The sequence below is a fragment of the Culex pipiens genome, chromosome 2, assembly GCF_016801865.2.
Source record: "Culex pipiens pallens isolate TS chromosome 2, TS_CPP_V2, whole genome shotgun sequence".
Lineage (NCBI taxonomy): Eukaryota > Metazoa > Arthropoda > Insecta > Diptera > Culicidae > Culex > Culex pipiens.
This window is the reverse complement of record NC_068938.1, coordinates 167,123,226-167,139,732: the sequence shown is the minus strand read 5'-3', so window position 1 is coordinate 167,139,732 and position 16,507 is coordinate 167,123,226. Positions and strand designations below refer to the sequence as shown.

General features: G+C 37.4%; 1 protein-coding gene across 10 annotated transcripts in view; it reads right to left on the bottom strand.

The window, feature by feature from the left end:
* Positions 1-16,507, bottom strand: part of LOC120421730 (alpha-catulin) — a 309,434-nt gene that overhangs the window by 74,820 nt on the left and 218,107 nt on the right. For all 10 annotated transcript variants that reach the window (XR_005606013.2, XR_008212206.1, XM_039584986.2 and 7 more), the window contains one exon: positions 8,815-8,918. Coding sequence is in view for 8 of the 10 variants with exons in the window: in XM_039584986.2 (XP_039440920.1) it covers positions 8,815-8,918 (104 nt within the window). In the remaining 2 variants the exon portion in view is untranslated. The remainder of the gene's footprint in view (positions 1-8,814; positions 8,919-16,507) is intronic.

Here is a 16,507-nt window from a genome sequence, read left to right as displayed (position 1 = left end):
ATAATAATAATATTAATAATAATAATAATAATAATAATAATAATAATAATAATAATAATAATAATAATAATAATAATAATAATAATAATAATAATAATAATAATAATAATAATAATAATAATAATAATAATAATAATAATAATAATAATAATAATAATAATAATAATAATAATAATAATAATAATAATAATAATAATAATAATAATAATAATAATAATAATAATAATAATAATAATAATAATAATAATAATAATAATAATAATAATAATAATAATAATAATAATAATAATAATAATAATAATAATAATAATAATAATAATAATAATAATAATAATAATAATAATAATAATAATAATAATAATAATAATAATAAAAAAAAAAAATAATAATAATAATAATAATAGCCCGTGGGTGTCGCTCAACCTGCATTCCTGTCACACATGAGGTCTGCACAGCTGATTCCACGTAGATTTTTCCCGCCAGTAATGACAGGAAACGCTGACAAACGGAATATGTGCCAAAATCATTAGTGGTTTTTAACATATGAAGGGAAATCATCGTGAACTGGAACTGCCGGTCGTTAGCCCAGGTAAAGTCTAAACGTTGAGATGATTGTTGTCCTCTGCTCTCATCTCGCAAAAAGCCATACAGAGAACCACGTCCCTTTCAACCGGCTCCGTGGCTTAATGGTTACGGCTTCTGTCTCCCAAGCAGAAGGTTCAGGGAGCATATCCCGGTCGGTACCTTTGAAATTTGGAATCAGGAATTTGAATATGAATAAAAACTAAAATGAATCAGGTGGGATTCGAACTCACACCTTTGGATTGGTGGTGGTCTGGGACGCTAAGCTGTCGGCCATCAGAAGGTTTACACTCTAGCAGTGAATTGATCCGTAGTGTTGAAACATGTTATCTCTTCTTCTCATATTATTAAATACGCGCTGATCCCTGATTTGCCTGAGGGGATTGGAAGTCTAAATATAGATCGAGTTTCCTTCAGATGCTTGCTTCTATGTTTAGGCGGGGCCGAACAATGCCCAGCGACCTCGGAATTGGACCGCAAGGAGCTCTGTCATTCTGAAATGGGTCGTTGGAAGCAGCGCGAGGGCTATCACCACCTAATACCCGGGACTGAGATAAGCTGTATCAGCATTCGGCATATACACAGTCTGATACAAATTATACTTTCCCATAATTTCGCTACCGGTTAGCGGGTATTGGATTGGACCACACACACACACACACATAATAATAATAATAATAATAATAATAATAAAAAGGTGCAGTGGTAATCCTACAGGCATAACCATCATGACGAAGAACTTCAAACACAAAAGTAAATGAAATTTTTAGAGTTTTTAATATTTGCGTTTCTTGGCCACAAAATCAATCACGAAATAGTTATTTCGTAAGATCTATTTATTTTTGCTCAAAGATGGTCTCATGGTATTTTGACGTTTGATAACAATTAAAACTTTCAAACGCATCTTTAGCTAATCGTGATGGCAAAATTTTCGGGCCAGTTGATATGAAATCATTTCTTCAATTTTCAGTTAAACTTTCGGCATTGAACAATTTTCAAGAAATATTTTGCAAACAATAAAATTTATTACAAAGAGTCATTCTGAACCATGTGTTAAAGACACAACACACAAACCCTAGAGCTTGATACGCATATTGCCCCAACTCTTATGGTTCCGCAAATGTCCCCTTATCGGAACATCCTCGGGGCCTCCGGCCACTGCTGACAAAATGTCAAATTTCATGACCAGTATCAAAAACCCTAAAGTTTGAAACCCATATTGCCCCAACTCTTTCAGTTCCGCAAATGTCCCCTTATCGGAACATCCCCGGGGCCTCCGGCCACTCCAGGTGGTGGCCATTACTGCCAAAATGTCAAATTTCATGTCCAGTATCAAAATCCCTAAAGTTTGATACCCATATTGCCCCAACTTTTATGGTTCCGCAAATGTCCCCCTATCGGAACACCCCCGGGGCCTCCGGCCACTCCAGGTGGTGGCCACTGCTGACAAAATGTCAAATTTCATGACCAGTATCAAAATCCCTAAAGTTTGATTCCCATATTGCCCCAACTTTTATGGTTCCGCAAATGTCCCCCTATCGGAACACCCCCGGGGCCTCCGGCCACTCCAGGTGGTGGCCACTGCTGACAAAATGTCAAATTTCATGACCAGTACCAAAAACCCTAAAGTTTGATACCCATATTACCCCAACTCTTTCAGTTCCGCAAATGTCCCCCTATCGGAACATCCCCGGGGCCTCCGGCCACTCCAGGTGGTGGCCATTACTGCCAAAATGTCAAATTTCATGTCCAGTATCAAAATCCCTAAAGTTTGATACCCATATTGCCCCAACTTTTATGGTTCCGCAAATGTCCCCCTATCGGAACACCCCCGGGGCCTCCGGCCACTCCAGGTGGTGGCCACTGCTGACAAAATGTCAAATTTCATATCCAGTATCAAAAACCATAAAGTTTGATACCCATATTCGTCCAACCCTTACGGTCCGGCAAATGTCCCCCCATCGGAACACCCCCGGGGCCTCCGGCCACTCCAGGTGGTGGCCACTGCTGACAAAATGTCAAATTTCATATCCAGTATCAAAAACCATAAAGTTTGATACCCATATTCGTCCAACTCTTACGGTCCGGCAAATGTCCCCCCATCGGAACACCCCCGGGGCCTCCGGCCACTCCAGGTGGTGGCCACTGCTGACAAAATGTCAAATTTCATGACCAGTATCAAAAACCCTAAAGTTTGATACCCATATTGCCCCAACTCTTTCAGTTCCGCAAATGTCCCCTTATCGGAACATCCCCGGGGCCTCCGGCCACTCCAGGTGGTGGCCATTACTGCCAAAATGTCAAATTTCATGTCCAGTATCAAAATCCCTAAAGTTTGATACCCATATTGCCCCAACTCTTATGGTTCCGCAAATGTCCCCCTATCGGAACACCCCCGGGGCCTCCGGCCACTCCAGGTGGTGGCCACTGCTGACAAAATGTCAAATTTCATGACCAGTATCAAAATCCCTAAAGTTTGATTCCCATATTGCCCCAACTTTTATGGTTCCGCAAATGTCCCCCTATCGGAACACCCCCGGGGCCTCCGGCCACTCCAGGTGGTGGCCACTGCTGACAAAATGTCAAATTTCATGACCAGTACCAAAAACCCTAAAGTTTGATACCCATATTACCCCAACTCTTTCAGTTCCGCAAATGTCCCCTTATTGGAACATCCCCGGGGCCTCCGGCCACTCCAGGTGGTGGCCATTACTGCCAAAATGTCAAATTTCATGTCCAGTATCAAAATCCCTAAAGTTTGATACCCATATTGCCCCAACTCTTATGGTTCCGCAAATGTCCCCCTATCGGAACACCCCCGGGGCCTCCGGCCACTCCAGGTGGTGGCCACTGCTGACAAAATGTCAAATTTCATGTCCAGTATCAAAATCCCTAAAGTTTGATACCCATATTGCCCCAACTTTTATGGTTCCGCAAATGTCCCTCTATCGGAACACCCCCGGGGCCTCCGGCCACTCCAGGTGGTGGCCACTGCTGACATAATGTCAAATTTCATGACCAGTATCAAAATCCCTAAAGTTTGATACCCATATTGCCCCAACTTTTATGGTTCCGCAAATGTCCCCCTATCGGAACACCCCCGGGGCCTCCGGCCACTCCAGGTGGTGGCCACTGCTGACAAAATGTCAAATTTCATGTCCAGTATCAAAATCCCTAAAGTTTGATACCCATATTGCCCCAACTTTTATGGTTCCGCAAATGTCCCCCTATCGGAACACCCCCGGGGCCTCCGGCCACTCCAGGTGGTGGCCACTGCTGACAAAATGTCAAATTTCATGTCCAGTATCAAAATCCCTAAAGTTTGATACCCATATTGCCCCAACTTTTATGGTTACGCAAATGTCCCCCTATCGGAACACCCCCGGGGCCTCCGGCCACTCCAGGTGGTGGCCACTGCTGACAAAATGTCAAATTTCATGTCCAGTATCAAAATCCCTAAAGTTTGATACCCATATTGCCCCAACTTTTATGGTTCCGCAAATGTCCCCCTATCGGAACACCCCCGGGGCCTCCGGCCACTCCAGGTGGTGGCCACTGCTGACATAATGTCAAATTTCATGACCAGTATCAAAATCCCTAAAGTTTGATACCCATATTCCCCCAACTCTTTCAGTTCCGCAAATGTCCCCTTATCGGAACATCCCCGGGGCCTCCGGCCGCTCCAGGTGGTGGCCATTACTGCCAAAATGTCAAATTTCATGTCCAGTATCAAAATCCCTAAAGTTTGATACCCATATTGCCCCAACTTTTATGGTTCCGCAAATGTCCCCCTATCGGAACACCCCCGGGGCCTCCGGCCACTCCAGGTGGTGGCCACTGCTGACAAAATGTCAAATTTCATGACCAGTATCAAAAACCCTAAAGTTTGATACCCATATTGCCCCAACTCTTTCAGTTCCGCAAATGTCCCCTTATCGGAACATCCCCGGGGCCTCTGGCCACTCCAGGTGGTGGCCATTACTGCCAAAATGTCAAATTTCATGTCCAGTATCAAAATCCCTAAAGTTTGATACCCATATTGCCCCAACTTTTATGGTTCCGCAAATGTCCCCCTATCGGAACATCCCCGAGGCCTGCGGCCACTCCAGGTGGTGGCCACTGCTGACATAATGTCAAATTTCATGTCCAGTATCAAAATCCCTAAAGTTTGATACCCATATTGCCCCAACTCTTATGGTTCCGCAAATGTCCCCCTATCGGAACACCCCCGGGGCCTCCGGCCACTCCAGGTGGTGGCCACTGCTGACATAATGTCAAATTTCATGACCAGTATCAAAATCCCTAAAGTTTGATACCCATATTCCCCCAACTCTTTCAGTTCCGCAAATGTCCCCCTATCGGAACACCCCCGGGGCCTCCGGCCACTCCAGGTGGCGGCCACTGCTGACAAAATGTCAAATTTCATGTCCAGTATCAAAATCCCTAAAGTTTGATACCCATATTGCCCCAACTCTTATGGTTCCGCAAATGTCCCCCTATCGGAACATCCCCGAGGCCTGCGGCCACTCCAGGTGGTGGCCACTGCTGACAAAATGTCAAATTTCATGTCCAGTATCAAAATCCCTAAAGTTTGATACCCATATTGCCCCAACTTTTATGGTTCCGCAAATGTCCCTCTATCGGAACACCCCCGGGGCCTCCGGCCACTCCAGGTGGTGGCCACTGCTGACATAATGTCAAATTTCATGACCAGTATCAAAATCCCTAAAGTTTGATACCCATATTGCCCCAACTTTTATGGTTCCGCAAATGTCCCCCTATCGGAACACCCCCGGGGCCTCCGGCCACTCCAGGTGGTGGCCACTGCTGACAAAATGTCAAATTTCATGTCCAGTATCAAAATCCCTAAAGTTTGATACCCATATTGCCCCAACTTTTATGGTTCCGCAAATGTCCCCCTATCGGAACACCCCCGGGGCCTCCGGCCACTCCAGGTGGTGGCCACTGCTGACAAAATGTCAAATTTCATGTCCAGTATCAAAATCCCTAAAGTTTGATACCCATATTGCCCCAACTTTTATGGTTCCGCAAATGTCCCCCTATCGGAACACCCCCGGGGCCTCCGGCCACTCCAGGTGGTGGCCACTGCTGACATAATGTCAAATTTCATGACCAGTATCAAAATCCCTAAAGTTTGATACCCATATTCCCCCAACTCTTTCAGTTCCGCAAATGTCCCCTTATCGGAACATCCCCGGGGCCTCCGACCGCTCCAGGTGGTGGCCATTACTGCCAAAATGTCAAATTTCATGTCCAGTATCAAAATCCCTAAAGTTTGATACCCATATTGCCCCAACTTTTATGGTTCCGCAAATGTCCCCCTATCGGAACATCCCCGAGGCCTGCGGCCACTCCAGGTGGTGGCCACTGCTGACATAATGTCAAATTTCATGTCCAGTATCAAAATCCCTAAAGTTTGATACCCATATTGCCCCAACTCTTATGGTTCCGCAAATGTCCCCCTATCGGAACACCCCCGGGGCCTCCGGCCACTCCAGGTGGTGGCCACTGCTGACATAATGTCAAATTTCATGACCAGTATCAAAATCCCTAAAGTTTGATACCCATATTCCCCCAACTCTTTCAGTTCCGCAAATGTCCCCCTATCGGAACACCCCCGGGGCCTCCGGCCACTCCAGGTGGCGGCCACTGCTGACAAAATGTCAAATTTCATGTCCAGTATCAAAATCCCTAAAGTTTGATACCCATATTGCCCCAACTCTTATGGTTCCGCAAATGTCCCCCTATCGGAACACCCCCGGGGCCTCCGGCCAATCCAGGTGGTGGCACTACTACCAAAATGTCAAATTTGTCAAAGAGAGAGCGAAGGGGTGAGAGCAGCTTTCTGCGTAGCTGTGGATCCGTCACCCCTCGCGTCCTTCCTTGGTTCGGTCCCGCAAAATCTCCATGGCAACACGATGCACGGAATCTGGCCGCTTCCTCAACCGGGCGCCGGGCGAGAGCAGCTTCCTCGAGCTTTGAAATCCGTCAACAGTTTGAGGGAGCGGGGTGAAGGCAGCTCGCCGAGCTGTGAAATCCCTCACCCCGCGCGTCCTTCCTTGGTCCCGTCCCGCAAAATCTCCACGGCAACGTCGTCCGATCGTGGATTTCCTCGTGGCTGGTTTCCTCCTCGGTACCGCATCAGCAACAACAGGAGCTCCTTCCAGGTCGGCGTCCAAAATTGATTTAACTTGATTTTGAATCGGCACTTCCTTTTATATCAAATCGTTTTGGCGTTTGGCGAAGCAGCAGCACAAAAGGAAAAAATCGCCAAATTGTGTCAAGGCCAAACGCAGGCAAGGCTTTGGGGGCGGAGTCAAAGAGAGAGTCTGCGCGTGTGTGTGTTGTGTGCGTGCTTGCTTGCTGTGTGGAAGCAGTTTTATTAATTTAAACTCAGTTTTTAAGTGCTTCAACTAAATTTCATGGTCATTAATTAGGTATATTAAGAAAGCTTGAAATCTCCCCTTTCGTTTGGTGGGTACCACTTTTGCGTGTGTTGAACAGGAGTTGAGATATTATTGTTGCAAATCTTGCAGTCGCGTTTATTTTCTTTTCGTTACATTTCGCTCCGCGAAATTTTGGATTGCTACCCTGTATAGAGCCCTAAGACGAAGTTCTTCGTCAAAATAATAATAATAATAATAATAATAATAATAATAATAATAATAATAATAATAATAATAATAATAATAATAATAATAATAATAATAATAATAATAATAATAATAATAATAATAATAATAATAATAATAATAATAATAATAATAATAATAAAAATAATAATAATAATAATAATAATAATAATAATAATAATAATAATAATAATAATAATAATAATAATAATAATAATAATAATAATAATAATAATAATAATATTAATAATAATAATAATAATAATAACAATAATAATAAAAAAAAACAGAAACACAAAAATACGCAAAATCGGCCGATATCGGACGATTAATCATTTTTAAAATCTTTTCAAAATCTAATAATTCAACCATATCAAGTTAAATTTTCAATGTTTTCACTGAGACTAAATTTTTTTAAACTGTAGTAGGTTTCCAAGCATAAAAATGTATTCAAAATTATTCACAAAATATTGTATTTTTTTCGAAAATACTCATATTTTCATAATTTGCAATTTGGGTGAAGCGAAGTTTTGTATGTTTTTTTTACTCTATTAAAGTATTTTTGTAAAATACTAAAATTTTCACAAAATGCCGATTTTTTGCGAAAATATTTTTTTTTTGTAATTTGCAATATGGGAATCAAACGAAGCGAAATTTTGCATGCTTTATGCAAACATTAAAATTGTGTAAGCTTCCTATAAAATTTTGTGTCGTTTGATACTTATATTGCAAATTTAAAAAATACGGTATTTTGTGAAAATTTGAGCATTTTACAAAAAAAACTCTAATAAAGTGAAAAAGCAAAAAAACTTGCTTCGTTTACTACCCATATTGCAAATTTTGATAATTTTAGTATTTTAGAAAAAATAATATTTTGTGAAATTTTTTGATATTTCACAAAAATAGCTTATTATCATGTGAAAAAGCATATAAAAATTCGCTTAGTTTGATACCCATATTGCAAGTTATACAAATTTTAGTACTTTGAAAAAAATTTGGTAATTTGTAAAAAAAATTGGTAGTTTCCAAAAAAAACTCTTTTAATGTTAAAAAGCATAAAAAGCATATAACAAATTATGAAAATTTGAGTACATATTTTGTGAGCAATTTTGAGCACATATCTGGAGTTTTTTTAAAGGTCCAATAAAACAAATTTCCAGTTTTTTCTTTTTTTGTGTTTTTGAAACCGCCTTGAGCCAGGGGTATTACACCCAAAAAGCAAAAACTGAAAATTTGGTTTATTGGACCTTTTTTTTTTGAAAAAAAACTTCAGATATTTTACTTTGAAACTTATTAGTTTAAAAAAATATATTATTGGTAAAAGCAAAGAAAAAATGAGTTATCGTCCATTATCGGCGATAAGATTATCGCCGATAGAATTATCGTTATCGTTATCGAGCCTCGATAATTTTATTGTTTACAACCTTGGAACCAACGCATAATGGCTGATTTTGTCACGAAGTTTTAGCCTAATCATAAGATAAAAATTTGAAGAATTCGTCCTTCATCAATGTCAACCAATTTCAAGTAGAGAACCACTGCTCACAAATCAATTTCGCTCCCCCACAGGACCTCTTACCTTGGACGACGTCAGCAGCATCATCGTGGAACGTTCCAGAACTTGGCGGGCGGACGACATCTGCGCCCTTCGTCGTTCATCTTTCAGATCATTTTGTCGATTTCCTGTAAATGAAGAGAAGGTTAGCACAAGAGCGAAAGAGAGACCCATGAATTAGCACTGCGACAAAAATGTTAACGACCCTTCGGGGAAATGGGTAACCCCAACTGTTCACCCTAGAGAGAGATGGAGGTGATGTGACCAACGACGACGTCAACGGCGACCGATCAATTTAATTAATCCCATTAAATCTTTCACATCTGAGTGAATTTATGGCGTGCAATTATAATCTCGTCAGCTGGGCTAATGTGCCATTCTTTTTCTCCCGGGGGAAAAATTTACTACCCCCTCAAGGGTGAAGTCAAGTACTACTGGCATGCGAGAGAGAAAGAGGGGTGCATCCATAAAAAGCTTCACCCCAGCTAGCTGAGGGTCGTTCTCCTCATAATAATTGTCAGGGCTATCGTCAAAGGACGGTTAGAGAGGATCAAATTCTCTTTTTTGTAACGTTCTTTTATAATTGTCGGAGACCACAAACTGATTTGACTTAAGCAAACCAATTTCCCTAAAATCAAAAAATCTAGTGTCTCTTGATGATAAAAGTATTATTCCGTCAACAATCATAAATCCCCTCATTGCAGAGATGATTATAGAGCTATTTAGAGAGGGTAATACACAGATCCCACCAGGATTCCCCCCAGTTTTAGTGTGCACTTTCACCACCATTAAATTGCCATGTCTACTGGCCCCAGACAAACTACGGTTGACCAAGGACTCTCCCTCACGGGGCGTACGAGGGTTAATGGAGATTGTGTGCAATGCTGCCCGCAACTTCTTGGATAGGTCCAGGACGACGAGATGCAACTAAGTGGAATTTTATGATGCGTTGCGGAGCAGTGTGCGAGAGTGAGACGGACGTATAATAATCATAATTTTATTACCAGACCAAGGAAATGAGGGAAAATGGACGAGTGGTCGCTTTATACGGGGTTTGGTGTGACGACGGAAAGGATACTTTTTACTTTTGCCGGTTTGAAGAGATTGAGGTTGGTGTGGTTAACAGCGTTGGTCAAAGTTGATGTGATCCTTTCCGGGTTAACAGTTTCAACAGATAGCTGATAGAAAATTAAAATTATGGTTTTTGAGATTTGCAAAATAAATCAAATAATATTAAAAAACATCATAGGCACAAATTGTTTACCGTTTATAGAGGTGATAATTGGCCAAAAATAATTCCTCTTAGAAATACTTAATAAACCTATTCCATAGCATCTTCTTTAAATGATTCCTTTTTTGTCATTCATTTTAACATTGGACCAACTTTAAACCAAATCCATTAATGTAACTTATGAAAAAGATTCATATAAGGAGATGCAATTTTGGAATAGAAATTATTGGGACATTGATATATTGTTCAGTCTGTTACAAGATAGATTTGCTTCTTTTTGGATATTTTCGGTCTTTCAACAGACCAAAATGCTGGTGTTGGTGAAGATTATTCATTCTTTAATTCTATCATTTAACGGTTTTGTTCCAAAAGAGTATTTTTTATCGAAAAATGTAATTAAAAAAGATATAAACAATGTATTCATGAACAAATATTGTTGAAACTTGTTCAATAGAGGCTCTTACAACATAAAATATAAAATAATTATTCATAAACTACGTTAAGTTTTTCTTGAAAAAGAAAAAAAAATTAATCATTTTTCATGTAAACATACTCGACAAACTTGTCAGAAGATTAAAATTGTCACCAACTAGCTTGAGGTACTTGTATTTGACACTGCAACAACATTGACAAAAATAATTCACTCAAATCGATCAGATTTCGTGGTTTAACTAGTGGTACGGACAATTTATTAACCTAATATATGAACTTTTCTAAAAAACAATTTTGTTTTTTTAAGAAGAAGTTTTTTTTCGAATTTAACGACTAGATATTCAAGAAGAGGTACGGAGAAATATTTGACTCACTGTAGGTGTGAGAAAAGTTGGAACGGTAACTTCAACTCAATGGTTCTCGGGCACAACTCAACCAATCAAGATAATTCTTCTTTCCAGTGATTTGTTAGGATGTCTAGATGATTCTAGAACTTTGCAGAATTTAATTTGATCAAATCTGTAAGTTTTGCGATCAAAAACATCGTTCCAACTTTTTTTTTCGCGTGTAATAAAAAATCGCCGAAAATTCCGCGGAGTCAGTCATTCTAAAAAAGGTGGAACGATGTTTTCTGTCGCAGAAATTACAGATTTGTTCAAATCAATTTCTGCAAAATTTTAGGATCATCTAGACATTCTTACAAATTACTGGAAACAAGAATCGTCCCGATTGGTTGAGTAATTCCCGAGAACCAGCAAGTTGAAGATACCGTTCCACCTTTTTTGGGAGGCTTGGGCGTCCGTGTAAGTTGGACATGCGTTGGGCGTTCCAGTGTTAAAGAGGGTGTAAATCTTAAAAGAGATCCCGTTCGTTTGACAACAATGAGTGTCAATCCGTCGGGGTTTCAGAATGGCAAATTTGGAATTTTGGCACTACAAATATGAAAAAACAAAAAATTCTTGGAATTTTTTTTATTTCATCAATTTACTGATATTCTGCAAATTTCTGGTAGAAGCAGATGTGTGATAATGTTTGCATTCTGTGATACCTTTTGCTTTGAAATTTTAAAAGTCTAGTTTGAAATTTAAATTTTGTCTAATTTCAAAAAGTGTTATTAGAAAATTAACTATAAGAAGGCTTTAATTTATTTTAAGCTATTGTGTGATTTTAGGTTTTTTAACTACAGAATAAATATTTGGAATCGTTTTAAAATCCAAGTACAGTCATGCTTCGGTTTAGCACCTTATGTATTTTTGGCTATATGGGAGACATTAGCTATCCGTTGCAATTATAATTGCATGAAAATTTTCACAAGTTTTCTCAAGATCATTTTCTCAACATCATTGTTTTTGCAGTATGGGTATCAAATAATCGAGATTTTTTCATACATTTTCAAAATAATAACACAAACTTTTGAAAATACTCAAAATTTTCACAAAACTACGTATTTTCGAAAAAGTACTCAAAATCTCAGTTTTTTACAGTATGGGTATCAAATGATGGGATTTTTTCATACATTTCGAAATTTAATTGAATTGAAAAGTGAAATTTGGAGTATTTTTTTTCGAAAATACGTAGTTATTTGAAAATTTTAAGTTTTTTCAAGAATTTGTTTCATAACATTCAGAATATATGCAAAAATCCCTATCATTTGATACCCTGATTGTAAGAAACTGAAATTTTGAGTATTTTTTTTTCGAAAATACGTAGTTTAATGAAAATTTTGCGAATTTTCAAAAATTTGTGTTATTATTATCAAAATGTATTAAAAAATGAAATTTTGAGTATATTTTCAAAAATACGTAGTTTTGTGAAAATTTTGAGGTTTTACAAAAAATTGCTTTATAGCTTTCGAAATTTATGAAACCCATATTGTAACAAACTGAAATTTGAAGTACTTTTTCGAAAACACGTAGTTTTGTGAAAATGCAGAGTATTTTCAAAAAAAAAATGTTATAACTTTCGAAATGTATGAAAAAATCCCGTTCATTTGTTCATTTGAATTGTTGAAAAAAAATTCAAGAAAAAAATTGCATTTTAAAAAATCAGTAAAAATACGTAATTAAGTGAAAATGTTCATGTAATTATAACTGCAATGGATAGCTGACATCATCCCGATTCTAAAACACTATATTTTTTGAATTTAGGAAGATTTTTCATAGGATTATAGCCAAGGTCTCCCATTTAGCCAAAATACCATAAGTTCTGTGCTTTAGTTAAGCACTAGGCCGTGCTTAACTCTCCGTACGAATCAAAGCCGGGGCAGTGCAAACCCGAGGCTTGCGAAACCGGGGTAATACTGTAGTTCATTTAGCATAAATAACCATTAAAAAGGTTTTTACGATTTTAATTTGTTTCGTAAATCTGTAAATATAAAAAAAATCGACGGTTTTGTTCGAAAGCGAATCAGTTCCATACGGATCGAGGTGCTTTTTGTTGTGTTGGGTTCGCATAAGTCCAAGGAAGGTTCTCACGCTAACTAATTGACACTTTGGCCACTCTGGAACCGATTCCGGCAAATTGTATGGAGAAAGTTACGTAAAATCATATTTTGATCACAGGAGGCTGAATAAGCAAAAAATAAAAAAACGTCAACAAACGAAAAAAAGGCAGAACGAAGTTTGTCGGGTAAGGCTTGTAAAATATAAAATAATGTATAGACAATTCTTTTAAAAAAATATTTATTTCCAAGTCATCAAAGATTTTGTGAAAATTGTGTTTTTGATATTTTTTTTTTTAGAATCAGGGGTACTAATAAATGATCACTGCTGAAAATTTAAACTATCATTCATAAAACCAGTATAATCGAAACAATACTATTAAATTTGCATTGAAAAATGTATTTTTTTGCATTTTAATTCGAAAAGAGAACTTTTAGCTTTCTTTTCTAGAAATCATGAGTTTTGAGAGCACAAATAAGAAGATGACGTAAATTCATTAAAATTTTGAATATCAAGAAATATGCACAACTGTTGCAGTATAAAAATAAGTTGTGATACTATTTACCTATTTTTTTTTGAAAATAATGCCTCGGAGCAATTCTCTACAAAACCGGCCGATTTCGACAATTTTTATTTTTTGTATTTTTTGATTTGGCTCAAACTTTGTGGGGGCCTTCCCTATGACCAAAGAAGCCATTTTGCATCATTAGTTTGTCCATATAAGTTTCCATACAAATTTGGCAGCTGTTCATACAAAAAAGGGACGTATATATTCGAAAATCTGTAACTTTTGAAGGAATTTTTTGATCAATTTGGTGTCTTCGGCAAGTTGTAGGTATTGTTAAGGACTATTTAGAAAAAAATAGGTACACGGAAAAAAAAATTTCCCGATTTTTTTATTAACTTTTTTTTCACAAAAACTCAAATTCCCAAAATACGTATTTTTTGATTTTCGAGATTTTTTGATATGTTTTAGGGGACAAAAATCCGCAACTTTTGAGCTATAGAGAAACATGGTCAAAAAATCTGCCGCCGAGTTATGATTTTTTGAAAAACTGGTGATTTTTGGAAAAAATCGAAATTTCATACATAAAATTTTTTTGACCTCATTTTTTATGCAAAATTGAATTTGCAATCGAAAATTACTTTACAGATTTTTCGATAAAGGGCCCCGTTTTCAAGATATAGCCACCGAAAGTTTGATTTCAGCGAAATATTTGCAGTTTTTCGATTTTTAAAAATAGGGACCATGAATGACCATTTCTAAAAATATTTTTTTTGAAAAGTTCAGAAAATTTGCTATAAAATTGTCTAAGAGACATTGAAGATTGGACCTCTGGTTGTTGAGATACAGCGGCTTAAAGAAAAAGAAATACGAAAATTGAAGTTTCCAAAGTCTCACCCAAACAGCCCACCATTTTCTAATGACGATATCTCAGCAATTAATGGTCCGATTTTCAATGTTAATACATGAAACATTCGTGAAATTTTCCGATCTTTTCGAAAAAAATATTTTGAAAAAAATTAAATCAAGACTAATATTTTAAAAGGGCCAAACATTGAATATTATGCCCATTAAAAATGCTAGTATTGATTAAATTTTTTTCAAAATATTTTTTTCGAAAAGATCGGAAAATTTCACGAATGTTTCATGTATTAACATTGAAAATCGGACCATTAATTGCTGAGATATCGTCATTAGAAAATGGTGGGCTGTTTGGGTGAGACTTTGGAAACTTCAATTTTCGTGTTTCTTTTTCTTTAAGCCGCTGTATCTCAGCAAACAGAGGTCCAATCTTCAATGTCTCTTAGACAATTTTATAGCAAATTTTCTGAACTTTTCAAAAAAAATATTTTTAGAAATGGTCACTCATGGTCACTATTTTTAAAAATTGAAAAACTGCAAATATTTCGCTGAAATCCAAACTTTCGGTGGCTATATCTTGAAAACGGGGCCCTTTATCGAAAAATCTGTAAAGTAATTTTCGATTGCAAATTCAATTTTGCATAAAAAAATGAGGTTAAAAAAATTTTATGTATGAAATTTCGATTTTTTCCAAAAATCACCAGTTTTTCAAAAAATCATAACTCGGCGGCAGATTTTTTGACCATGTTTCTCTATAGCTCAAAAGTTGCGGATTTTTGTCCCCTAAAACATATCAAAAAATCTCGAAAATCAAAAAATACGTATTTTGGGAATTTGAGTTTTTGTGAAAAAAAGTTAATAAAAAAATCGGGAAATTTTTTTTCCGTGTACCTATTTTTTTCTAAATAGTCCTTAACAATACCTACAACTTTGCCGAAGACACCAAATTGATCAAAAAATTCCTTCAAAAGTTACAGATTTTCGAATATATACGTACCATTTTTGTATGAACAGCTGCCAAATTTGTATGGAAATTTATATGGACAAACTAATGATGCAAAATGGCTTCTTTGGTCATAGGGAAGGCCCCCACAAAGTTTGAGCCAAATCAAAAAATACAAAAAATAAAAATGGTCGAAATCGGCCGGTTTTGTAGAGAATTGCTCCTCAACAAAAATTTGAATAATTGTTAAATTTTGAGAGTTCTTTTTCCCAATGCTTTTTAAATATAAAAAAATGGTTGAAAAATTATTTTTTTGCGAATTTTTGGATCGAAGCCCGCCTAGAGGCCTAAAAGTAAAAAAAAATTTTAGAGGTAAATGTGGAAACAGAAAAAAAAGTAAAGTTGAACAAGAGAAGTAAAATGACCTCCTAAAAGCAGATAATTCGAAAAAAATAGATTTTTTTTAAATAAAACGTAAAAAATCATTGGTTTTTGAAGTAGGAAGCAAATATTCCGCCAAGCAATTAAATGAATGTCTTGAATAATATAGGGAAAAAATAGTTTTTGAAATTCTGTCTGTTCATTTTCATAATTTAAAATTTCCATCTCTTTTTCAGCACCCTTGAATCTACAATGCTTTCACTCTCTTCTTTCCTTGGCGCACAAATTGCGCCTTCATTTGCATTTCAATCGGATCCGTTCTGTGTTGGGCAAAATCTTTCCTGTGGTTGGTTGAACACGCTTTTCCCCTCCCCCGCGAAACTGACCGACTGGTTAACCTTTTCGCTCTCTCTCTTTTTTCCCGGCCATGCCACCAGCGTCAATTGTTTGGTGAAAAGAGCCATGAAATTGGAAATAATTTATGTGTTGTATAAATATCGCTGAATGCTCAATTTCCCGATTTCCGGGACACGAAATTCGATTTTCGTCTCGGCAGCGGCAATTGGATCAATTTTACAGTTGTCAGGTTTTTGGGGATTCGTTTCGAAGTTGTACATTTTAATAAAGGAAAAAATTGAATGAGTAGAGGGGAAATATTTTAATTCAATCAATTTTCTGCTTGTCGACAAGCAACGATTCCTTTAAAAGGTTATCAACAAAATTTAACTTTTCCAAATTCATGAACCAATCTCGTCTTCTCCCTTGTCATAAAACATTTCATCGCAGACACGACGCTGAAACCACGCAGAATTTTGGGGCCTCAACTTATCACGTCATATCGGGAGACGCAAATTTCCACCAAACTTTTACGACAGTTTACGCGTGCCCTCACGGTCCCAAATAACTTTTTTTTTAAAGTTATT